The 25,184-nt window shown below is 38.0% G+C and overlaps 1 protein-coding gene across 23 annotated transcripts in view; it reads left to right on the forward strand.

Moving 5' to 3' along the window:
• Positions 1–25,184, forward strand: part of ZNF521 (zinc finger protein 521) — a 229,877-nt gene that overhangs the window by 100,414 nt on the left and 104,279 nt on the right. For 16 of the 23 annotated variants that reach the window (XM_086889925.1, XM_086889954.1, XM_086889958.1 and 13 more), the window contains one exon: positions 12,038–12,122. In XM_086889925.1, the coding sequence (XP_086746051.1) occupies positions 12,038–12,122 (85 nt within the window). Of the gene's footprint in view, positions 1–25; positions 125–1,034; positions 1,942–12,037; positions 12,123–25,184 lie in introns of those variants that run through there. The other 7 variants (XR_015287039.1, XM_086890026.1, XM_086890053.1 and 4 more) reach the window with 2 other exon arrangements.

Genomic DNA, 25,184 nt, shown 5'->3' on the forward strand with positions numbered 1-25,184 from the left:
CCCCCACTTCTCAAAACACTGCCAGACCCACAAAGACAGAAAACAGGAACTGCCTTTTGAAGTAGCTGGTTTATTTCAACAGCATGCACTGGCAGTCAGAGGCGGAAAGAAGAGAGAAAAGACTGTAAGCAACCCAGAAATGTTCCCAGATGCATGCTTTTGGCAGGGCAAGCAATAGCATTTTAGCAATATAAATCACAGTGCTTTTAACTGAAAAAATGCACTGAAATCAATACTCACGCATTTAATTGAAATACATAAAGAAATTAAAATAATCCTCCTCATCAGCAATCCAAGCTGATCATTCTGACTACAGGATTTTTATGAATAAGCACATAAACTTGTAATGTAAACATAAGTAGTGCCTTGGGTTTCCTGTCAGTGAATCCAGGCCCAGAACAAGTGATTTTCATGCTGTATTTTGGATCCAGGAACAGAAAAAGGTAAAGAAGGTTTGTTGCTGGCACAAAGATTCGGCTTTGAAATTGTTTGTGGAACTAATCTGTGACAAACATATTTTCTGCTTCTGGAGTTTCAAAATGAGTTCACTAAAAATAACAATTTTGTCTTCTGGCATCCTTCTAACATTGCTTTCAGGAAAGTATTATTTAAAGTGTGACCATATCTATTCTTAGGAAGGGCTAGCCTGGGGTTTTTGTGCCTCAGTATGTCACCTCCACTTTGCACTATGCTTTAATTTCTGGTAATGCCACTACCATGAATTGGCCGATAAGATCCAGCTTAAGCATTTCTCATCTCTTTGTCTTAACAGTTTTGGTGGTGAGCTATCATAGCCTTCTTTGAATTTTGCAATGATAATATTATTGTAATCATGTTGCTGTAAATCCTACCAAAGCTGAGCTTCAAACTTCCCACCTCATACACACCATGAGTTCAGTCTGTGAAAGGAAGGCCATACGTTGGCTGGGAGCTGCTGAACAGAAGCAAGGGGGAAAATTGTAGTTAGTTTTCTTAGTTTCCTATACACTTATCATTGAAATGTAATGCTGTTTGTCTGTCTTGTTATTTGTTAGATGCTTCAGATGGGGAGTTTGGAGAGGCATCTTCTTCACACCCATGGAAAACTTCGCATGAGAGGATGAAAGGATACTGTTCTCCAAAATTTTCAAGTGCACTAAACCAAGATTTCTCTAAAATGAACCAGGGTGGGGGGGGATGAAATGCGTGCTTGAGGAAACACAGAAGAACAAGAGAGGGACAGAGGAATGTGAACAAAGTCCTTAAGGATCTCTAGAGAGGGCAAATATAGATTCAGCAAAGCTTTATGAGACAAAACATCCATGAGATGTATGTTCCTACAGCTCAATTGTGCAGCCCACTATCCTCTTGGGGCTTTCCCTGTACTTGTGCCTGCCTGCTGGCCAACTGACTGGTGTAGCATGCCACAATTTCTGCACAGCCCCAGAGGAAAATCACAGTAGTGATGAGTGCTTGTATTCTGATCTCAAAATTAGGAAGAAACAAGAAGAAATTTCACACTATTTCCTACCCTGATCATCTTTAGGAAGAAGACACAGAAAATCATGACATATCTCTATTTGTCTGCTGTTTTGCATACCTCTAGAGGATTGTCTCATTTCTGCCTCTTATTTTTGGACTACTATTGGCCAATTTCAGGGAAAAATTCATTGATTAATAGTAATCTCAAAGCCTATGAAATTGTTATAATGTTTGGGAATAAAGGTGACCCAGCAGTTGATTGAATCCAAATAGGAAGGAGGTCTTTAAGAGATCCAGACCAGGAAGATGGCTGTAGCTGAAATTTAGACCTGTTTTTTATGCAAAAGTCAAGCAACACAAGACATGAAGTTATAGGAGGAAATGATGATATGTTTTTTGTGATACTCACAGGCCAGCTTCTTAAGTGACTGTACATGAGAACTGTTTTTCAGCACTACTCAATAAAGTTGTTATATATGATGTGTGTATTACTTTGTCTCGTACAACAAACATAACACCCAAATTTGTTACTCTGTCATGAGAGAAATAAAATGGGCTAACCATTAATTTAAAATGGGTATGTAGCCCTGGTACTGCTTGTTTCATGAAGTTGTAAAAAATGAACATAAGAAAACCACCTGACATGTATCTTGTTAAAGGATACTGTTCTTTGACCTGCCAAAGCTCTGTGATAGCAGATAGTTGATCGTACGCCTGGTGTTTCAAAACTGTGAGCTTCCTTTTTTTCCTACCAAAGCCATCTTTCATTTATACTGTTTCCTGCATTGTATATACAAATTATTGGGTAAATATGACCTGTACTATTTTATACAGCATATTTTGCTGGGCAAATATGGCAGCAAACTTGTTTCTCTTGCTAGCATCCACCCTCACCTTGTGAGATTCTAGGGCAAGAAGCTGGTAACAAGAAGCTGGGACAAATGGACACACAGGAGGTTCCCTCTGAACAGGGAACACTGCAAGGGCAACCAAGCCCCAGCAGAGGTTACCCAGACAGGTTGTGTATCCCTCTGAGCTACCCATAAGTTATCTGGATGTGGTCTGGCTCTAGGTGACCCTTCTTGATCAGGAGGCCTGGACCAGAGGATCCCCAGAGATCAACCTCACCCATTTTGTTCTTCTGTGGTTTCCAACCTTTGGACCCATCTACCAGATGTATGTTGATGTTACCCTGTTGTTCCTTGGTGGCTAAACCTTTGTTGCTGGTATATGGCTCCGTAAGTCAGTGAATGAAAGGGCAGGGCCCTCCCTGATACTGAGCATCTCAGTACAGTGCTACCAATAATAATGTGCACTTCTAGGAATCATTTTTAATGCCTATGAAATGCCTTTGAAGAGTGTCTACTTCCACTTAGAAATGCAGCCATTTCAAAGTTATTTGCTGATTTTGTACTTAAAAACAAGGTAAGAGGTAGAAGAGAAGGGAGTTATTAATCCTTTTGATCATATGTCCACAGTTTTGGTGTCCTGTGTTGGGCTAAAATGCCTCTGGCTTTTTTCTTATTATTCAGATGTTTTCTGTTCAGCATTCTGTCTAAAAAGGTACATCTAATGACTTTTCATACATGGAAGGCCACCTCTTTCTCTCTACATTTTCCAGTAGGAGACAGAGTGGTTCACCAACAAAGAATGATCTGAGACTTCAAGCTTCCAAATTTCCTTCTGTGTTTGCTTTATCACTGCTACAACAATCTTTGTTTCTGCTCTGATGGCTGGAATAGGTTTAGAGCCAGCTTATAGGAAGATGGCTGTCTGCTTAAAAATTCTTGCAACCATCACAGACAGTGACCAACTTGCAATTGATCCTGTTCTGCTGCTTGATGCTTCTCTCACAGGCCTAGGCAGGGAATGTCTGCATCACTGGGTGATTTTCCTAAACTATTAGTCTTAATCATAGTTCCTCATTTCTCGTATGCTCCCTGCTTCACAGCTGGTTTGTATGATGATGGTTGAGTGGTCAAAGTCCTCCAAACCTATAAGCATGGCATTTTGCATCTGAAACAAATTCTGCAATCTTTTTTTTTTTAGATAAGGAAACAGTAGACTGAAGCCCCATGTAAAAAGGCATTACAGGATAGCTAAGAGGAACTACTGGTATTTTAAGAATTAATGTGAAAGTAAAAGATTATGAAATAGGACAGAGGCAATTCTGGGAAGTTCCCTTAATTCCCTTAGAGGAGAGCACGTCTTCACAGGAAAAAAACAGTTAGACACAAATCATTGCGGATAGTGTTGAAGAGTGGCTGAGCAGAGTGCTTGTTTTGCTGGTACACCACTTCCTTGGGCAGCTGCAGTGCCCCAGCAGTGGTTTTTCAGCTGGGCACACAGTCAAGCGTCGTTGCAATGTCAGCAGCTGTGTGCCAGCTCAGATGCTACCAGTATATTTGTTAACGTTGATGTGGCCTAAGTGTATCCATAGAGGGTAGTACTAAAATCACAGCAATGATTGTAGGACTCTGTTCATGGCATATTTTGTAGTGCCTTTTTAAAACCTCAGTCTTGCCCATGTTATCGTGTGAAGCCTTCATTTGTGAAGTCCCATTGACTTCCCCAAGTGCAGAGCTAATTGCATGAGAAGGATCTAAGGGGTTTACTCCTTCTCTTGATACTTCAATGAAAATTAATTTCTTATATATTATGTATGAGTAATATATTTCTGTTTGTACATTAATATTAATGTTGCATATTTTTGAGCACAAGTTCTATTCTGTAGGATTAAATTATCTTGGTAAGTAATAGTGCAGAATTCAGTTTGAGTTAAAAGTGGACAATTAAGGGCAGGGGGAGGGTCCTAAGTCACACTTTGCAAAGTGAAATTAATCAGCATTAATTCTCCAAAGAGTGGGAGAAAAGTGGATGTAGTGTTCAAATTACAAAAAAAAAAAAAAAAGAAAAAGGTATATAAAAAAAAAGATGTATATAAAAAGCTCCTGATTTTGCCTTTCTGTTAAAATCCAGAGAGCTTTTACAAAATCTGTGATGGAGAAAAGAGACAAGAGTATTCTCTTGTGCGTACTTGCAAACTATTAATTTTATTGGGCTACATCTGTTGTTGATTGTTTGTGAAGAAAGTAGTGGCTTTATTGAATGACAGTCTGTCTCAGTATGCCTTTTTTTAAAAAAAAGCAAAAAACCACCAACTTTAAAAGGGAAAAAATATCAGCTTACTCAGAATATCAGCTTCTTGAGTCCCAGAACTGCCAAGTCAAGCTCTGTTGCCTGTACTTTGATGCCACTTCATCTGCAGAATTATCAGTGTGGTGTTGGTCATAGCTCCTCCTCGATGTCCGTAGCCACACAGTGCCCCTGACACAGATGCTGATTGTTGTTTTTGGGATGCCTCTGGAAGGGTTAACAGCTCTAGGCCTTCAGAGGGTCTCAGGCTGGCCATCACCTTTGGTTTTAAGTGCAGTGTAAGGGGACAGAAAGGGGTGGGGACACTGACAGAAAGTTCAGTTGCTGATACAGTCTGCCCCAAATTCCTGGGCGCTGCTCAGCACATACATGTGCACTGCTCAGAGAATCAGCCTCACCCAGGATCAGGCCATTGCACAAAAAGACAGAAAAAAGTGTATTTACTTTTTAGATCCCAAATCAAATGCACAGCACTTTAAGCTGTTTGTATTCATAAACTATGTAAGCCTAATATGAAGTAATTGAGAAAGAAAATAAATATACAGCCATGTGCTGACAGGTTTTAGAGTTACTTTTCTGACAGGTATATCGCTTCAGAACTGAGTTTGAAAGGCCTAGAGAGAGTTAAAGGATTAGAGATCTCAAAGGGAAAAGATATAGTTTTTAAATGTGGCAAGATATGTTTTTTTTCTGTGTGGGGATGTGAGACATTGCAAGCTAATGCTCTTCGTCAGCCAGGGGAGGGAAAGGTTTGTAACTAAGAGACACTGAAGGCAGACATGATTAAATACAGAATCCAGAATAAAGGTGAAAGATAGAATAGTAGACCATGAATTCAAGCAGAATAGAGAAGGACTGCTAACATGAACCTTTGTATTTCTGACTCAATGTATTTTGTGTATGCAATAAGTACAATAACCGTAATGAAAGAGATGAGAAAAAAAAAAACACTTTCCATTTTTATTTTTGCTTACCTTATGGGATTCATTGTATTCTTTCCACAGGCATATACATTCAGACCCTATTATAATTTAAGACCCTGCTAAATGGAAACAGAACAGAAAAAATTCATATAATCTCCATTAATGTATTTTTAAAAGTAATCAGGAAATACTAATGAAAGGGTTTTGTGTGAGAATTGCAAGAGTTGGCAATTAGTCAATTAAAAAAAAAAAAAAGCAAGATGACAGTGCCCCATAAGCAAGATAAATAACTAACTATGCAATGAAACTGGCTAACATATGCTTAGTTTTCTAAGAGCTTAAGGTTTACAAAATAAGCATCCAGGAAGATAGAAAAGAAATCCTCAATTAAGGTACTGTCAAAATTAATCTGAACTCTGATGAAAAATGGCTAAATGGACAAAGCTAGGACTGTGGTTGCTCCTGTGTATCATGAAGGGCCAAGCACACTGCTAATGCTTAATAATGATGTAAAAAAAAAATCAGCTGGCAACATTAGGAGTTAGCACTGGCAAATTGCTGTCATTAGTGTGCAAGTTTTAAATGTCTTAACTTGTTATTTTCATATGATTTTTTTGGATGCTGTTCTTTTTCTCTTGTCAGGTTGCTGTTCTGTCAGTTTAAAAGGTTGAATTAACTCCACCCTTTATGTGAGGGAAACTGAGTGAATGACTGATATGGGAGAAGGGAATTAGAGGATGTGAGAGGTGTGGTATCACTCCTTTTTGACAGCAGCAGGTTGTCTCAGTGTCATTGATCCATACACTCAGTCTGTGCTAAAACTGAGGGAAAAAAGCCTTGGAAGTCCCCTTCAGTAGCATGACAAGGGCAAATAATGTAATTAGGTGTAAACAGGAGGTTATTGGTGGGGTAACAGGTACACATCAAAACCATTTTTGATAGGGCACAGAAGAGAAGTGTAAAAGGAGTATAGAACAAACTAGGGATGTCTGCAAGCCCAAGACTGTAGATGCCATGCATTAGAAGCTATAAATGATATTTTAGTTATTTCATATAGGGAATGAGTATTCAGTTAAAAGGGGCATGGGTACAGGAGATCCAAAATGGTATATGTAATCAGGGAAACAAGTACGGTTAAACAAATCCTTTGTTGTGCTAGTGGCATATCGTGCCCATGGAGAAGAATGAAGTACAGATTAGAGGTAATATAATGGAGTATAATATACAATAAATTACATACAAAAATATCCATTCCAAAATTCTCAGTGAAAGGAGCTGAAGATAAAAGGGAACATTAAGCAGATAAACTTGCGTTCTTTAAGAAGAAGCATCAACAACCTGGGAACAGGCCACTAAACAAACATTTAACAGGGAATATAAGGCTGAGACATGAAGTTACTGGTTTGTGGGCTTGATTTAAACAGTGAGGAACAGAAGAGGAGGGCTAATCAAAGACATGATAGAAGAAAGTTTGGAGTTAATGAAGGATAGAGGGCAAAGACTCACAGAGGGAGGATCATGCTTAAAATTTTCAATAAAGAGTATTTTGACAGAATAGCCACAAGAGCTGACAGAGAAGCCTATAAACATGATTTACCAGGATTTTAGCAAAGCTTTTGAAATGGTATAGCACAAAAGACCAATCTGTTGGGTGAATCAGTTAGGCGTAGGGAGAGATACTTTCTTTGATTAAAAAAGAAAAGAAACATATCTTGGGTATGGAAAGCACAGGAGTCTTGTGAATTGAAGCAGGTTGGTTTGGAGGGGTGTAAATAATGGAAAGCCTTAAGAACCATTATTTGCACCAATTTTGTTGAACTTATGCAGCATATCTGTAGTCTGGAAGAAAGAATAAGTAGTAAGGTAATGAAATTCCCTGATAGTACAAAACTGGGGAAATGTCAGAACAAAATAGGCAGGTGATAAAATACTGAATGATTTTGACAAGGAGGTGGAGCATGAACTGATAAGTAGCATATGCAGTTCATTTTCAAGTAATATGATGAGGCTAGGGAATAGAAAAAAAAAAAAGTATCAGTAACTCAGTTACAGGGCACAAAATTCTACACAGAAGTAGTTTCTACATACTTTTGATGAACTTCTGAGTAGAATTGTAAATCCTCTAGTAGTGTGGTTATTAGTTGTTTTGCTTTATTTATAAAATCAAAGCAAATAAAATTCTATGCACAGAATTGAAGTACCAATTGAAAGTTCATATTCCTGATCTGTTTATAAAAACAGCAAAGTCTAATTTCACATAGCATGGACACTCTGGGCACCTTTATAGAAAAGAAATTCAGAAGACTGCAGAGTGTTAAGTGAGGATTTAGACAATAATTAAAGGTCTAGGTGACATTAATTATTCAAAAGGTTAGGGAGACACATGCCTATGCCCAATCCAAAGCTCTTTAAATGAAGTCACAAATTTGAATGCTGAAACACTTTAAAATGGTTGTGAAAACAGGAATGCAACAGGCACCCAATGCTCTTGTGAGACATTCATCCAAGTAGTTACTCTACTACAGTGATTTTGAATGGTCTCAGGAATGACTTGGGCCTCAGATTTACACTCAGCATTGAGGAAACAAATTGGCACTTAGGTTCTTGACAGGAGAAGAACTGATTATGTATTATGGGCTTGTTTATTGGAGAGTTTTTATTAAAAGATGAGGTGATAATAATAACAATAATAATAATTAATATTATCATCATTATTATCATTATTATTATAACAAAAGGAAAAGTTAAACCACTTTTTTAATCCCATGTGCCTTCCTCCTCTGAAACAAATCTTTGAGAGTTTTTGCAAGACGGCACAGTTTAGAATGCATTGCATCTTCTCCATTTATTAAACTGGTTCTGTCTGAGTCCACACAGAAATGTACTGGCAAGACCATTCTGTGACCCACCCTTGCTGATTTGAAATTACTCTCTTACAGGAAATATCTGTCAGCTTTTTTCTGTGTTTGTAGGGAAGAATGACAATATTGTCATTCTTTTGTCTCCTCAGAAGACTGACAGGTGTCCTTTGGGAAAAGCAGCTGTGGCAGGTTAGGGTGTAAGTGCCCTTAGCTGTCCACTTTTCATTGTTGTGTGGAATGGATATGCTCAGGGCTGTGAGCAAGAGTAGCAGGGCCTGGGGTGCCTGCTCAGTCCTGCTGAGTCCTCCACATGCTGGTGGCTTGGGCAGAGGGGCAAGGGAGCTCAGCAAAGATTCCCTGCTGCTAACAGCTGCAGCAGGACAAGACAAGGATGGCTGTCACAACTCTGAGCTCCTTTCTATTCAGAGCCATCTTGCACTGCAAAGGCTGAAGACACTCAGAGAAATTCAAATGCCTCCTTGAGTCACAACCCAATTTTTCTTCTGTGGTGTGTCACACAAGTGCTGCAAGGCTTCTTTCCTCCTGTCCAGGCAAGGGCCATGAAGCTGCAACACCTCAGGGTTCATTTCTGTCTTATGCCCCCAAGTTTCCCCTTTTTGTGAACACAGTGTAAAGAGGGGCTGGGTCTCCTCCCACATCTCACCCTAGTAGGGGATTGGAATCAGCCATGAAGCACATCAGGACCCAGGAACTCCTGTGAGCAGTTCTGAGTCCTGTGGTTCTGACAAAGCTTGTGAGACTAATATGTAACTTGCAGCAAACAAGGACTTCCTTAGGACATGAAACCTATGGAAATAAGTATGTGGGTTTTGTTCAACATGATGTGAAAACGACTGGGTTTGATCACTTTGAAAATCTAGGAGTAAACGGAATTTACTGAGTATGCTTTTAAAATAAAAACTTCATCACGCACAAGTTTAGACACTTTGAGATGAGTGTGTGTTGAGCTAATAAAAGTTGATGTCAACATTTTAGAATATGCTTGGAAACAAAAAAGAACTAGTGCTTGATCAAGCAGCAGTCACAAAAACAATCTTCCCTTCATGATAAAATGAAAAACTCTCTGTGTGATTCTGCAAATATGTCAGATCATTTTGAACAGGCTAGTAAGTGCTAGTAAATTATTATTTTTTGTTGTTGTCAAATCACTTTAGCACTTTAGCATTTGACTTCAAAAAATCCCCAACCTTTGTATGTGTTGTCTTTATGTACATCAGTCATAATTTTGCTGACAATTCTTGACATGCACTCTGCATTGCTCTGCTAACAAGAGAAAAGACCAGCCATTACATTTATGTTTCTTTGTTTTTCAACAAAGTCACATATCAGGAATAATGCTAGGGGTATGCTAATAAACAATACATAGTGCCAGTCATCAGGGAGCAAGAAATATTTTCTAACTAGTTCTAAAGGGAAACAATGTTTTAAAAAAAGGGAGAGTGATTGTTATTTATGCAATATTGTTGTTCTATATGTCAGCATCAAAAAGCATCTTGTAAAGAGCTTAGCATAATAAATCGTTGGTTCTGACTGTCATTATTTAGAGGTCTTTGCTAGATCTAGATGTAGTGCAGTAAGGTTAAATTTACCAACATATAATAGAAAATCCTTAGACTGAATCTGATTCTCTGCCAATGTTACCAGTATTGTCACAAGAACAAAAAAAGAGAAAAACTATTTTATCTTTAAAACCAGCTGTCTTTACAAAGACAGTAACAGTAACAGTAACACTAAGTCAAAGCAGATTTGGTTTCTGGGTGTCCATTGATTTTTGGTTGTCTACATAATGATTTAATTTTGTTAAATTTTGAAAAACTAAGGTTAATTTAAATGAAAAACAGCAAAAATAGTCTTATGATCGTTTCCACTATGAAGAGATGCAGCACATTTTATTGTCATTGAGAAAATTAAAATAGCCTCTGTGTATGTGAAGCAATGGGAGATTTGTAAAGAGGAGCCCACAGGAGCACTTAATTTCAGAGCTGACTTTGATTAGTCGCTAATTTTTCAGTTAACTTAGTAAGGCAAAACAACATATGTTTGAAAATTTTTTATTTTCCTGCCTAAAGGCTTGAAGTAGAAAGGTTCTTATTAGATGGGTACTTTCTCTGTCTGGGACAGGGCATCTAAATTTAGATGCTGATAAAAAATCCAGCAAGTCTTTATTGCTATTTGGAGTCAGGTAAAAAAAGCCAGCACCCTTTAAAAAATATAATTGATAATACCAGCTGCATAAAATTCTTCACAAGTTAAATATATACAAGAGAGGCTGTATTTTTGATGCACGTTATCCAGTGAACCCTATTTCTTCTCCTACTAATATATGGGAAATCTGCAATTTAATACATCTGTGCCAGATTCTTGTGACTTTACATTCTTTAAAAAATATGTGTTTTTCTGTGTTTTTTTCTTCCACTTTTTGCTGATGTAGGCAAGGTGCCTGTGGCTGTGCAGAAAGATCTGTGTCTCTTGAGTTACTGCCTTGATGTGGCAGTTCAGGGCTTACCTTGACTTTAGTGCATCTTCAAAACAGGAATTGAGCTCTTCAAGGTAACAGGACTGTTACCTTAGGACTTGAGTCCTTGATACTACAATTATTCAGTTGAATAATTTTATGAATCTGACTTGTCTCATTAGATGCCTGGATAACTGCAGATTTTAAGTCTTATGAAGGAAAAAATAAACCTTACTTTGAATACATTCTTAGTTTTCACTTTTAAAACATTGCTTTCCAATATCAACTCTCTGGCCAATTCAGATCAAGAAAAATAATGAGAGAAAATGCTGTTACATTTTTAGGTTGTTGAAATGCTTGGACAAGTTATATACCTTGTAGAAACATAGAAGAGCAGATCTTTTTTGAAAAACATCAAGACAGAATTGAAAAATGTGGTCTGTGCTCCAAATAGAGCAGGGTAATGCGTTTCCTGGTTTATGATGAAATTTGAGCTGTATACACCATGATTTTTAAGTAAGTCAAGCCCAATCTAATGTGGCCAGAAGGCATGCTCTCTGGCTATATTCCAGTCAGGCTTCCCAGTTTAATACAGGCTTGCCAATAGATATTATTGAAGAAAATGCCCTGATTCAGGAGCTTTTTGTCCAGACTAGCTGTGAGGTTTTCCTCCTTGAAAAAGCCAGTCTGATGGACCACTTAAAATGTGTGGTGCAGAGGAGACTCTGCAGCCCCACTGAAAATGAGAGAAGCATATTTGTAATTTCTGTGTTTTGTCATTTCTTCTCCCTTGTTATGTAGTGGATCTAATCCATTGGTGTAAAATGAAAAATCCACATCGATTTCAGTGTTTGGCTTACATCCCATGTATCCTCATTCCATTTTGCCTTCCATGAGTGTGGTACTGATGTTTTAGCAATACTAATGTATCCATGGAGTTAGGAAGTTGACAACAATCTCTACCAATTTTCAAAAAACTCAAATGAAAGATACTACAGAACATGTAGAGTGTTATTTTTTTTTATATTAATAATTAAGCCTTAATGAAAGCACTGCTAGAGAGCTTTAAATGACCACTGTGACCACTGGGTATTTTGAGTTTTAATGGAATTATTACAATTGTATGTTTCAGTAAATTTTATCTACCCTTGTTTCTTTAGAAGAAGACCTACCAGTGCATCAAATGTCAGATGGTTTTCTACAATGAGTGGGATATCCAAGTTCATGTTGCAAACCACATGATTGGTAAGTGAGCACTAAAACTTCTCAAAGACGAATAGCCATTTTTCTTACTCATTATCACCATTGTCTCTAAAATTAAACAGAGTTAAGGAGAAATTAATTGTGGATCCATCAATGATTAACTTAGGCATGATTGATTTTTTTATTCATATTATTAGACTTGATAAAGCATTAGCATATTTTATTTTCTGCAAGGGCTAGTTTAGACTTCTGCAGAGAATTATATATCCACTGCCAGTCAAAACACAGGTGATTAGCAAATTAAACTTCTAATCATTTTTGCATTATTGAAAACAAACTAACAGGAATGGTTAATGAACTGGATGTTAGCTTTCCGTAGAGTTTTAGACAGGTTTTAATTTCAGAAGTTATTATGGTAATGACACTACTGTGTACTTCTCAAGCACCTCAGTACCAAAATCAAAACTGGTGAGTTTTTGTCATTAGGAAACATAAATAATTCAAATGGCCATAAAATAGTATTGTTTGCTATGTTTGAGCAGTCTGGAAAAAAAATCCTGAATATATCTGTATACAATTAAATACTATAAATCATTTGAAAAAGTAAGGAATTGTAGTATACAGTAATGTAATACACTCTTTAAGTTATAAGCATTTAAAAAACCATCTTTTAGGATTCCTGAGTCCTGATGTTTACAAAGCTGTTACAGTTGTAAATTGGAATAAAACAAAAGCTGCTTTTTCTTTGATATTCATATTTTCCTATTATTTGCTGATTCCCCTAGGTTTACCCATAATGTTTTCAATTTAGTAACTACTCAGTAATAGCACTAAGAGTTCTATCAGCCAATTAAATTTATCAAGCACATCATTTGCTCACTAATAAGATAACATTGCCAGGATTGTCTCCTGTATTTTTTTAGTCTTTTTTCCAAATTTCGCTTTTCAAAACAGAGATAGGTACCACTGATTTTTTACTCCTGCTTCTATTATGCTGGTTTTCTTGCTAAAATTGAATAAAATCTTGCAAAGCACAGACCAAAAAATATAGTATGGAAGCTAGTAATTATATGTCCAACAAAAGAGAATTTGCTTGATTTTTCTGCTTTCCAGTCTGGTGGTAATTCTTTTTTTTCTTTCAAGGTATCATGCAGATTCTTCCATGAACACTTAGCAATTTGGCTGCACTGTAAAAGAAAGTTATCTGCCAAAACTTAATGGCCCATTTCTGTGGGTACTTTATTTAAGTTGTTACACATTTAGGACATAAACATTTTATATTTTTCATAAAAATGAATAAATGTAAATGACAAACTGGTTTTGTAAAGGAGACAAGAAATTTACCTGTTAGGTTAAGCCTTAGTTTTGATATCTTGTGGTTTTGGGTATGAAATAATGAGTTGCTTCAGAGTATTCAATCTGTGTCAGTAATGGAATTTGAAAGTACGGTACTACTAACAACAGAACTCACCATTTCTGATGTTTTATTTGAGTCCAGTGTTTGAAATGTTTTTAATTGTAGCATATAGTGATGCTGAAACTTGACGGGAAATATGGATACTGTTTATAAGGGATGATGCTGGAATTGATGATGTGTTTGCTTGCTACCCACTTCCCAGATGCCTCACATTTTTAGAATAGGAGCTCACTTATTTCATGAAATACTCTGATTTATTTTTCCCTCTATTTTCTGGATGAGTTCTATTAGAGAGTCAGAATGGGAGGAGCAAAATGGGAAGAGAATCAGTAAAGCAGGACAAATCCATTTAGCTGGCTTCAGCCTGCAGATCTGAAAAGACGTATTTTCTTAAACTGAGCTATTAACTGCCTGTGTTTAATTTCTTAAAGCTGGATGAGGCTGAATGAGAAAGAGAATCTTTTAAAAAATATTTAATTGTTTTGTCTGTGTTCTATCTAATCATGCATGATATTACTTCATGACATAACCATAGTGACACAGATTTAAACGTGCTTAATATAAAATCTTCCCAGTGAAATGAAGGAGCTTGCAAAACATGCAGGGAGATTTGCCAGTCATGCGTGTGGTAATCTGTGTTCAGTGGAAGATTCTTATCTTCACTGCCAGACTTTACAGTGCAGCTCCTAATGATGTAGCCTCGATTAAGCAAATGTGAGGGGATTTTGTGTTGGGGTGGTGTGAAAGGAATATTAGCGTTCTGGAGAGTTTTGAATGTGACCTCAGAATCGAAGCGCAAGGAAAAATAATTTCTGATCTCCAATTCTGTTAGTCTTCTCACCACTAATTGGATTTTTTCCTTAGCTATCTTTCTCATTTCACTCTCCCCCCTCCCCTATAATTTATATCATTGTTCACAGGCCTTTTTCCAAGATCACATTCTGTCTAGAGAGAAAGGTTCAAGGAGTCACATCAAGTTGTTTTTAACCAGCTTTAGTTTATGTACATCTGCAGGTATTCTTACAGTATTTATACATAATACAGAAAACATGCCCACAAACACATTTGTGTGAATAAACATAATATATACCTTAAGTTACCTGTGTGCATATCATATGTAGATTGAGAAATATATTAGAACAGGCACTGGAGTGAATATTGGCTTGTTGACACAGCACATTAAGCAAACAAACAAAAAAAATGGTTTGTTGAAGACATTGGTCCCTTCCTTTTTTACATGTATCTGATAAAACATGTCTTCTTGCCCTGATTTCCTAGTAGGTGATTGGCAGAACAGCATGTATTCTCTGGAAAAAAGAAAGTAAGCTTCAGGAAGACACAGAGAAAGAAAGGGTTTGAAATGCAAGAGAAGGGCAAGATAATGTGGCAAAACAGGAGTTAAAAATCAAACGGTGTGATAATTCCTAGATCAGATGTAGGGGCCATAAATGCCTTTACAGACATCATTGCACAGTGTCAGGAACTGTAATTTCCTCTCATAGTAAGATGTTCCCATCATCTGTGTTGTGGTTATTGATGGATGTAGTGTCTTCTTACCTGAAGGACTCCATAATCATCATTTAGAGAAAAGGGGAGGCACCTGGGACATGGGACAAATGTGAAAGTCATCTGCCAAACTCCACCCCGCAATGAGTAGGAACCACTGACAGAGATAATGCTCAGCCAACTGAGGGAAACAGTTGCTGCTCAACATTATTATGCAGTTTGAAAGCCTGAAAAAGTTGATGGTGTCCCATCTAATCACTGTGCCCCTTGAACATGATCCCGGGATGTAACCTGAGTTCATGTTGCTAACATCCACAGAGAGAAGTTGCATTATGGAAGGTCACTGAGGCAAAGCTATACTTATAAAACCCCAGTGTGAAACTTAGACTTTTAAATAAGGCAACTGGAATTACTTTATTGGCTAAAATAGCTCCACTGAGGGTAGGTATTTTTAGGTTGTATGTATGTGTGTGTTTTTGTCTAATCAAATATAATCTCAACTAGACATTTAGCAGGGGAAGAGGGATTAGAGGCTATTTGAAAAGCCTCTTACTCTTCTTTGTTAGGAGAGCATATAGCATTTTTACAGATTTTATTATACATTTCAATCAATTCAACAAGAAGGATTATGCCACCTAATGGAAAATAAAATCTGCCGATGACCCAGCGAAGTGTACCTTAAGTATCTTTGACAACAATGCAATTTGCATATACAAGTTATGTAATAAAAAGATGTCATAGGGGCAGCTTTCTTTTAGTAACTATACATTTACTACTTCTAGAACTTTACATTTTAGAACTGTTCTGCAGTCTTTAATCAAGTCTTCCCAACATCTTCATGATGAGGTGGGGCAGTAAGCCTTTTCCATTGAATGGATGAGGACAGAGGCATAGAAGTAGAAACCCTTGCTTGCATTAAGTGAACTTAAATTCAAGAGTTCTGACTTCCAGATCTGTCCACACATTTCCAGACACTGTGCTTCATCAAGCAGAGCCTGTGTTAGCTTAAACTACTGTTGCGTCAGGCTAGGCTAGGGGATGCTAGCAGACAGAAAACAAGGGATCATGTAGGGATTTTTAAATAGGCCCTGTGTTTTGGCATTAGTTTGAACCTAGATGTAGGCATGTAGTTTTGTCTGGATAACTGTAAGTATGATTGCCAAATGAAGACCTGTCTTTTGGTGTGTGTACTGAAATTTGTGAGTGAAACAATTTCCAGCTTTTGGGTGGGAAAGGAGGAAACATAAATCCAGGTTTCATATGGGTTTAGAAAATGTTGGCATAAATGGTATTTCTTCAGTTGTCTTTTTTACCTTTTTTATGTGGGTGGAATACACAGCACTTTTAGCAGCTTTCTTTGAGAAAATTCTATTTCTGGGTACGTGGTGTCTGTGGAAAAGAAGCTTTCTGGCATTCCTTTGTTTTCATCACATAGTTTACAGTTGGCATTTGACCTGAGAGAGTAGGAAAAGAGGCTGCCATTGTTTGTGTTCTGTTTGATGCACTCAGCTGCTCCTCCTATTATTTTCAATGTTATTTTAAGAAGACATGCTAAGCATTGTTTCATCTTCAACTGATTCCTTTACATCTGTAGTATTTGATGCAGTTTGGTGTAAATAGACTAAACAGTTACTGTAGCAGTTGCCTACAATTTTGCACACATACATCCAGCATGGCTCAGAACTGGGGGAGTTCAGGAAAGGAATTACTCCATATAAAATTATGGGGCTCAACAGCAGTAGTGAAATTTGTAAGTGCTCTGAGAAAAGTGCTGTTAGGCATGAGATAATGTAAAGAGATGACATTGCCAAGAACTATTTATGAAGAGCTTAATTTTTTTCACTCTGATAATTCTTGACCAATAATTACCAGCTTCTAATTATCTATTTTAGTTAGAAAGAAATTTCTATCACTATGGAGGTTGGCATTGCAACTAGCGCATAAATCCCCAAAGAGGTAAATGTGTTCCAAACAGCCACAAACAACTGTCTCATGAAACATAGTGAGCAAATTGCGAGCCGCTGGCTGTGCACAACAGAGCAGCACATTTACCATTGAGGACTGATCAGGCTGACAAAGAGAATGATAAAAGCCACAATCTTTGTAGTTTGCTGCTACTTGTGTTGATGGAGAAAGCAAGCCTCAGTGTCATAGCAAGAGCCACTGCCCCTCTGAAGAGCTGGGGAGCAAAAGGGAAGGATTCGGTGCCTTTTTGAAACCCTGCTTTGTCAGTTTCTAAATATGTCATTTCTGATAAGTAAACGGACTATTATTTCTTTAACCTTTTCAGTATAATGTATAAAACCCATTTTGTGAAGTCTGTTGTGGAGGGTTTGTCTCAGAATGAAAGATGTTAGGTGGCATTGAGCAGGGTAGCAGATATAAGCAGGAGGAGAGAATGGAAAAAGGGAATGGAGAAAGCAGTGCTGAGCACTAAAGTTAGAAAGCAAATGGGAAAACAGGATGAAGAAATCCTGCAGGTGACAAGAGAAATTCTAGTTTGCACCAGTAAATAAATACTTCAGATCTCAAGTAACCAAATCTATGCTGAAGCAATTGGAGCTTAAAAAGAAGAGTATATAGAAAATGCAATCTAATATTTTAAGTTTCCTGTAAATAAATTTTACAGGTTTTTTTTTAAAATACCAAGTAGTGTGTAACCATTAGAAGATGTAAAGACACATTTTAGTGCAACTCATGATTTTTTATTTTCTCAGCCACAGTGATATAATATGTATATATGCTTGTGTGTTGTGTGGATGTGCATGTTTGCATTATGCATGTATTAACTGCATGCATAATCAACCTATACAAATAAATCATCTTATTTGCCTCACATTATGGTATGTGTGGACAATGTCACAGATGTCAAGACAAAGGAAATACCTCAACTGGCTTTCTGAAAATCAGCCCGAGAAAATTCTTGCATGGTTGTAATAGCATGTGGCATTCACACGTTCTATTATTTGCCTAATGCCTAAGGTCATCAAAACCCCATGATTTTCCTTTCACTTATGCAGAAAGCTGTGCTGAGCAACTAATACTTGTTGCACCATGTTGACCTCAAGTAATACATCTTCAGAACCTCAGACTGATCACTCTACAGTAAATCTGACATTGTAAAGTTCCTCTTAGCTGAGATTTGGAGAAAAAGGATCCAAAGATATAGATTTAGACACTAAAAGAGGAAGGAAGTGAAGACTTCCTTTTGTTAGTCCTTTTTCACTGGCTTTTGAGTAGCAAAAAATTGAAATTGTCCATTTATAGTGAAGAGAGTGATCATACCCTCTTAGCATAAGGAAATCATTTGAATCTCCTGTTTACAGGCAGAGCTGACATGAAGTCATATGAAAGTTAGAGGAAACTTGGTCACCTTGTCTGAGGATATGTAATTGAAATACCCAGGAAAATCAGCATTTGGAGTTAAATCTGAGAAAACGTAGGTTTATTTCATGAGGAGCTGGGTTACAAAATAGGCAAAATCTGGGCTGTTTAATACTAACAGGAAGCTACTCTCCTGTGGGCAATGCTGGCTTATTTGAAAAGCCCATAAAGGGTTTCTGCATGGACCATACAAAAGGGATACTTTCTCTTTAATAGCCATCTGTACAGGAGAGATGAGAAGTGGGCCAGGTCATCTCTCCTCAGCTGTCATGATATTAACGTAGGTAATGGAGCAAGCTCCGCGTTCTGCTGGGTGTTGTTTTTCATAGATGTTCATCGATTTACACAGATAATTCTATTTATTTCTTAGAGTTGGTCCAAGCAAACCAGGCAGAATAACAAACACCAAAGCATTTCAAATGACTTTATCTTTGTTGTTTTGTAATGTAACTTTTGTCTAAAAAATGGTGTCACACCTACTGTGCAGATGGCTGCATGATTTGTAAACCAGCCAAAACATTTAAACAAATGTGTGATCTGGGGATAGATTAAATAAAGGATAAAATGGAGTGTGGACCACAAATTCTAATAATCAGATGATTTTAAGTTGTGTGTGGTGTGGAGCGATGGTAGCGGCGATAGCAGGGAACGCTTGCCAATGACAGCAAGGTGCCTTACAGATCTCAGGATGGAGCCTGTGGCCTAGTAGGCCTCAGTCTGAGAGCTGCACATTTGCTGTACAGCTGGCAGCTCTGTATGGGGACATCAGATAAAACTTATGTAAAATGAAGTGTTATTGCTTAGTATGAAATTGCGTGGGGAGGGAATTTGCAGACAGTAACTGAAAACAGAATTCATGGTACCAATGAAGCAGACTGTAAATATGAAGAGGCTTTAATTATCTGCGCAATTTAACAAAAAATTCAGGATGTATTCGGAAGTGGCAAAGGCAGCTGTACACACGTTCCAGCAGCACCATTCACTGGTCTGCAGGTTCTGTGCATCACCTATTGGGGCTATGGGTGCCCCATCCCTGCCACCCCCCGTCCCCAGGTGCTGGCTTTCCCTGCTGAGCTGCTCTGCTTGGATCTGGCGCTTCCTTTCAGGGGTTTGAAGCAGAAACAGCTCCTTAATTTTTGAAATAGCTTTCAGGAAAGGCTCTCCAGGCTTGTAAAATCACAAATGGTTCAGACAGGACAGTCTGCAAACAACCATGAATCTTTTTTTTTTTTGGGGGGTGGAGGGGTTGTGCAAGGGAGGAATGGGAGGCTTTGAACTTTGGACTCAAAAATGTTAAGAAAATAGAATGCAATTGTTGTATGATTAAATAATGTTAGTAGTAATACTAATAGTAATGCTGAAAATAATACTAGAAGGAGCATCTGAAAAATGTCCGCAATTCAGGCTGGAGTTCATCCTTTAAGGAAATGAAGCAAAGTGCTTGGAAGCTTTAGATTTTCCTGCAAAAGTGCCTGTGGCATGAATAGCACTCGATGAACAGGATGCTATGGAAAAGCAGTGCCAGGCAGCGCGAAAGTTGCTCCCTACCCTCCACCTGCTGTAAGATTCTCCTCGGAGCAATGGCAGTGATACACTGTGCGTGTCAATACTTAGGCACCACAGGCTGAATTAATGGCAGGGTGTCAGCCTCCCTTTTGTTCTTTGCTGGCCATTTTCACTGCGGGCTTTCTCTGGGAGCCACAGCACATTCCTTCGGCCGCATTCGGTTGTCAGCACCGAGGGCAGCCTCACCATCGCCTTTCCAAAACGCCCCTGTTCTGAGCAGGGAAGCCTCCAATTCTTTAGGGGAGCTTGTCCCAGAGCTTCTCCCCGCGATGTAAATGCGGGAAGCGCAAAAAAAAGAAGCCAATGTTGAGAGTGGGTGTCGAGCTTGAGCTGCTCATATTGTTGCATTTGGTGAGCTGACGGGGTTTCGTAGGTCACCTTTAGAATTATGCCTATGACAGCAGTAGCTACCTGCCAAGATTGCAAGGTATCTCACAGCTCTCAGGATGGAGCCTGTGGCCTGGTAGGCCGCCGTTGGAGGGGCACACATTTGCTGTACAGCTGGCAGCACTGTATGGGGCAGCAGTGTGGGCTGTTAGGGAGCTGGAAAGGAGACAAGCATGAAATTTCCTCTAACCCCAACTCTGTTTTTCTGTACTGTTGGCTGCTTCTCAGTTCCTTGACAAAAAAACCAATCAGGCACCCTTTAATCCGCCTGTGATTACCAGTGGTATAAAAAGAGAAGCATAATGAGGAAAAATGCCTCGTTTTGTTGCCTTCAAAAGCCAACAAATTGGAGTTAACTTGACAGGAAGTGGCTTAATAATTAGATTATTTATTTATTCCTGACACATATCCCCCTGTTACTAGTCTCAGGAGATCCTGTAGATGGTACGATTTTCAAGCTGCCATTACTTCGCTGTCTTCTGTGAACAAAGAAGCTACTGTCTATCAGTCAATTAAATGCACTCTTTAAGCAGAGGCTGAGAAGTCCTCAATGGATAGAGCCCTGGGACATTGTGGCTGATGATTCCTTTCTCTGTACTGTACATCACACTCTCAACTACAGTCCCCACAGAGATGGAATAAAGTCATGCATTAAAATATCACTTGTTGATTTGTTTGCTAATGAAGAGCCATTGAAATGTTTGTGTGTTTCTGTGGCAAAATTGTTGATAAAAGGACTACTTGCTTGCATATCTTACTTCATCTTCAGGAAGTGCTTATTTAAGACTTACTAAAATTAAAGTCAACAAATTAAGGAAAAAACAGAGAGATGGATAATATTGGTTTACTTGCAATTCACATCAATGTAAATAACACTGAGGACAGCAAGAAGAGAGAAAGGGGAATAATAGTGCTTCAACCATGTCTGTAATAATTTTCTTCATCAGTAAGAATAAGAATCCCTGATCTTTTTTTTCTAGTACAGTAGTGAGCACCCAGATAATAAATACAAATATTTTTTATCAAATTTACCAAATAATAAAAATGCTAAAGTATTCATTTTAACATTAACCTATGTAAGAAAAGGGGGGGGGGGGGGGGGTTGGGGGGGGTGGCGTGTCATGAAAAAGATGAGGTTTTTTTCTCTTCTTTGCATTTCTTTAAATATGCTGAGTTATAGCAAAAGCTTCCATCATTTAGAGATTGTCTGTGTGCAGCAAGTAAGCCACTTATCTGAGAAAAGTACCACCATGCTGAAATAGTTACTAATGCTGGTTAAGGATGCATGCTTAATGCAAAATCACCAAAGTTATTTGAAACTGGGGCTTAAAAATACTCTTAGCCTCCCCACCCACCCTCATCTACCCACCAGGCTTTTTTATGGGATTTCATAATCTCTGCCCTTCCACCACTCTTCTTCCATCCACCAAAAGCCCAGGTCAACAAAGTGGATGGGAGTGGATCACATTTTATGCTGGGCTGGAGAGAGGGAATATTATTTTTAGTTGTTTTTTTACAGAAGTTGATATATATGAATATCTGTCTTCACACTGAAAATCATTAATTGCCAGCCTCCATCTAAAGTTGATGCTGGTCTTATGCGGCTCATTTTAAAGAGCTGTATTTGCTCTGAAGAAGTACAGATAGTGCTGTGGCAGTTCTCCAGAATTTAGCATCTATATGACCATTTGCACCTACATATAGAGCTATAAGTGCTATTATACACACACATATGTATATATATATATATATATATATATATATATATATTTCGTATATACAGAGTCACTGCATCTAGGATTATTGTTTTCAATGAACTTAACAACAAGCTATAGGGAACTAATTCAAACCAGACTTAAACTGGAGTGTTTCTTATTCTTATCCTGTTATTCCAACTCATTTTATTAGAAAAAGCTTAGATACTCAGAGGTGTTCTATAATAGAAAATGAATTTGAAACCCATTCATTAATTGGTGATTAATACATTTCAGGATTAGTTTAAGCAAGGCCCTACCTCCTGCCCAGTCAAGTATGGTCTGGTTAATATCCAATTATCTGCACCTTCGTACTTATTATGTCTTAATATTTCGGATATGATAACCAGAAACTTGAGAATAATGCTAATGAGGAGCATAGAACAGGAATTAACTGGTGACACTCTCAATGATCCTTACTGAGGAAACGAACTCCTTCAGTCTCCTCAGCACAGTGGCTGAGCTACCACCTCACTTTCCATAAGCACTGCTTTCAGTTCAGCCATTATGGGAGCTTAGAATTATATTTGTGTTAAAATCCTTCTTTTTGCATGCTTCATAGACCATCTATGGTCAAAAGATGCTCTGCACATCCTTTTTCATTTGTAGAGCTACTTTCTTTAAGTGGAGCCGGTAGAAATTCAGCAGTAAAGTAAAATGGTGATACCTACTTTGAAGAAAAGCTGTTTTGCAATTGAATGCACCCTCTTCTACACATGGGCATATTCACATGTATTTAAGCTGAACTAGCTATCATGTCCTTCAGTTTGTAAGACTGGTGTTTCAGCAACCAGCAAATTAGAGATACACATCTGTGAACTACAAAAACTGAAACCCCTAATTCATAAATGTGAAATGTAAATACTGCTAAATTAAAATTTTTCATGCACAAAATGGTCAGGCCCTTAGCATTCAGTCTCAGGATTCTAGTATTATATGCCCTTCTAGTGGAGCATGCAAATAAAACCATTGCTCCAATGTATCAGTGGGGCAGAAATTAGTAGTTCTGTCATGTGGCCTGAAACTAACATAACTATAGAGGTAATTTCAACATATAAAAAGAAAGGAAGAAGAAACATTCCTTTTTGTAAATTTTCTTTTTCTTAACCGAGCTGCCATTTGAATATATTGTGCAACTCAGGGCATTATAAGAAGCCCCAGAGGAAATGAAGCAGTGGGCAGAATGAAGACTTGCTCAAAAGTTCAAAGCTACATAACACATTATTTTTATCAAATGAATATAATCTGATAGTTATAGTACTTATCCAAGAGACTTTACAGAATATGCTATTCACGGTGTGTTGGACAAAGCTTAGTTCACAACACTGCCTCATTCACTGTGTTTATGATGAAAGGTACCAGCCTCATGTTTAGATTAGACTGAATGATAAAAGGAACAGTATATTTGTGTAATCAAAAGCAATCATAAAGCACATATGCAGTGGCCAGAGTTAAGGATATGCCTGTAACATCCTGTTTTGGCTTTCTTTTTCCAGTTCCTAGCCACACAATTCAAATTTTCTGTCACACAGCAATTCAATAGAGTGTTGAAGTTCAGGACCTCAGCAGTATATTCTTAATATCTAGCTGTTTGGCTAGGCACCCTTTTTCCCAGCCTTCTCACAGGCAACCTTCACAATGAACCCACTGTGCTTCTGGCTTCATTGCTTTTCACTGCACACCTATGTGAGTGCCAAGACATTGGATAACAGTGCAAAAAAATCCTCCACCCCCCAAGTCCCCCAGAAGAGACTCCTGCAGAGCACTGTGTAATTTATTGAACAGCTTGGGAGATGTTGATGTTTACTACCTCGTTCAATTAGACATTCAGAGGCAATGCAGCCCTCCGTTTCCTTCAAAGTTTGGTTAAAATGCCTAACCCAAATATCACTTAGTGCAAAGTGTGATTTGCAAACTGTCATAACATGATCAAATCAAAACCAATTTTCACCAGAGCAGTTAAATACTCATCTCTTCAGATGAGTGACATTTCCCTGCCAAATTTGAACTTTTAACCCACACTACTCCTTGTGTGCTGTTACTCTTCAAGTCAGATTTAACAGGGATGGTATTCTTAATATCTTTTGATAAAAATACAGCTGAGCTTACAAAAAAAAAAAAGACTAAAATTAAAACAATAGAAAAATAAAAATAAATAATTTAGAAATTAAATAAATGGGCTTGGGCAGAGAGCTAGTCTAGAAAACTTAATCTTAGGGATACTTCTTAATAATGGAAGAATTCTCTACTTTTACCTGCTTCTGCATTTGCACTAGTGATGGAGTATGCCTAGCAGTACAGACTGGAATTGTACCGCCAGGAAAAATCCTTCATGGTGGTTCATGGGAATAAATTAGGTGACAGAAAATAGGACTCTAATTTCTATGATATGTCACCTAGGTTACCGTATTTTACATCAACTGCCTCTTTTGTGCTGCATGTGCATCTCTTTCAACCCTTGTGATGGGTCCTCCAGGCCAGCCTTTTTGTGGGCTGGTAATTTTCTTTGTCTCCTTCAAGCTAAAGCTTCAGTGGAAGAAGGTTTCTACTCTAACAAGAGAAACACTCTCAACACAGTTCAGCTGCCCTTTTTTTCTTAAATGTATCCTTTTCATTCATCTCCTTAAAAAGCAGATTTGGAAGCCTCTTTGACTCTCAATTTTCCTACACCATTATGTCTCACAAATCCAGTTAACTTTTCATAGCATCTCTCTCTCCTTTTGCTTTATGGCATTCTCCTTTCTTGTTTAGAGGGGAATTCCTCTTTTTTTCCAAGTACTGTTTTCACATCTTTGTTTGACAGGCTGCAAAGACAATTTATGTTTCGATATGTCAAAATGGGAGTCAGAATGGGTTCAAGTCTTTGGTGGTTCCAGAATTCCCAGTGACTTCTTTGCTAGCCTAGAACAAGTCACTGAAATGTGAAATGGAGACAGTACTTAGCCACAGAGATTTTTTTTTCAAGACAAATTAGTTAATGTACATTCAGAAGGGAAAGTACTGTAATGCTGTAAATAGCAAGCTATTAAATCATTTGTGTTTTTTATTATCTCTTGGCTAATGGGGAATTCTGCTGCTTGCCTTAGAGCT

This window comes from Cyanistes caeruleus, chromosome 1, assembly GCF_971803275.1.
Source record: "Cyanistes caeruleus chromosome 1, bCyaCae1.hap1.1, whole genome shotgun sequence".
Lineage (NCBI taxonomy): Eukaryota > Metazoa > Chordata > Aves > Passeriformes > Paridae > Cyanistes > Cyanistes caeruleus.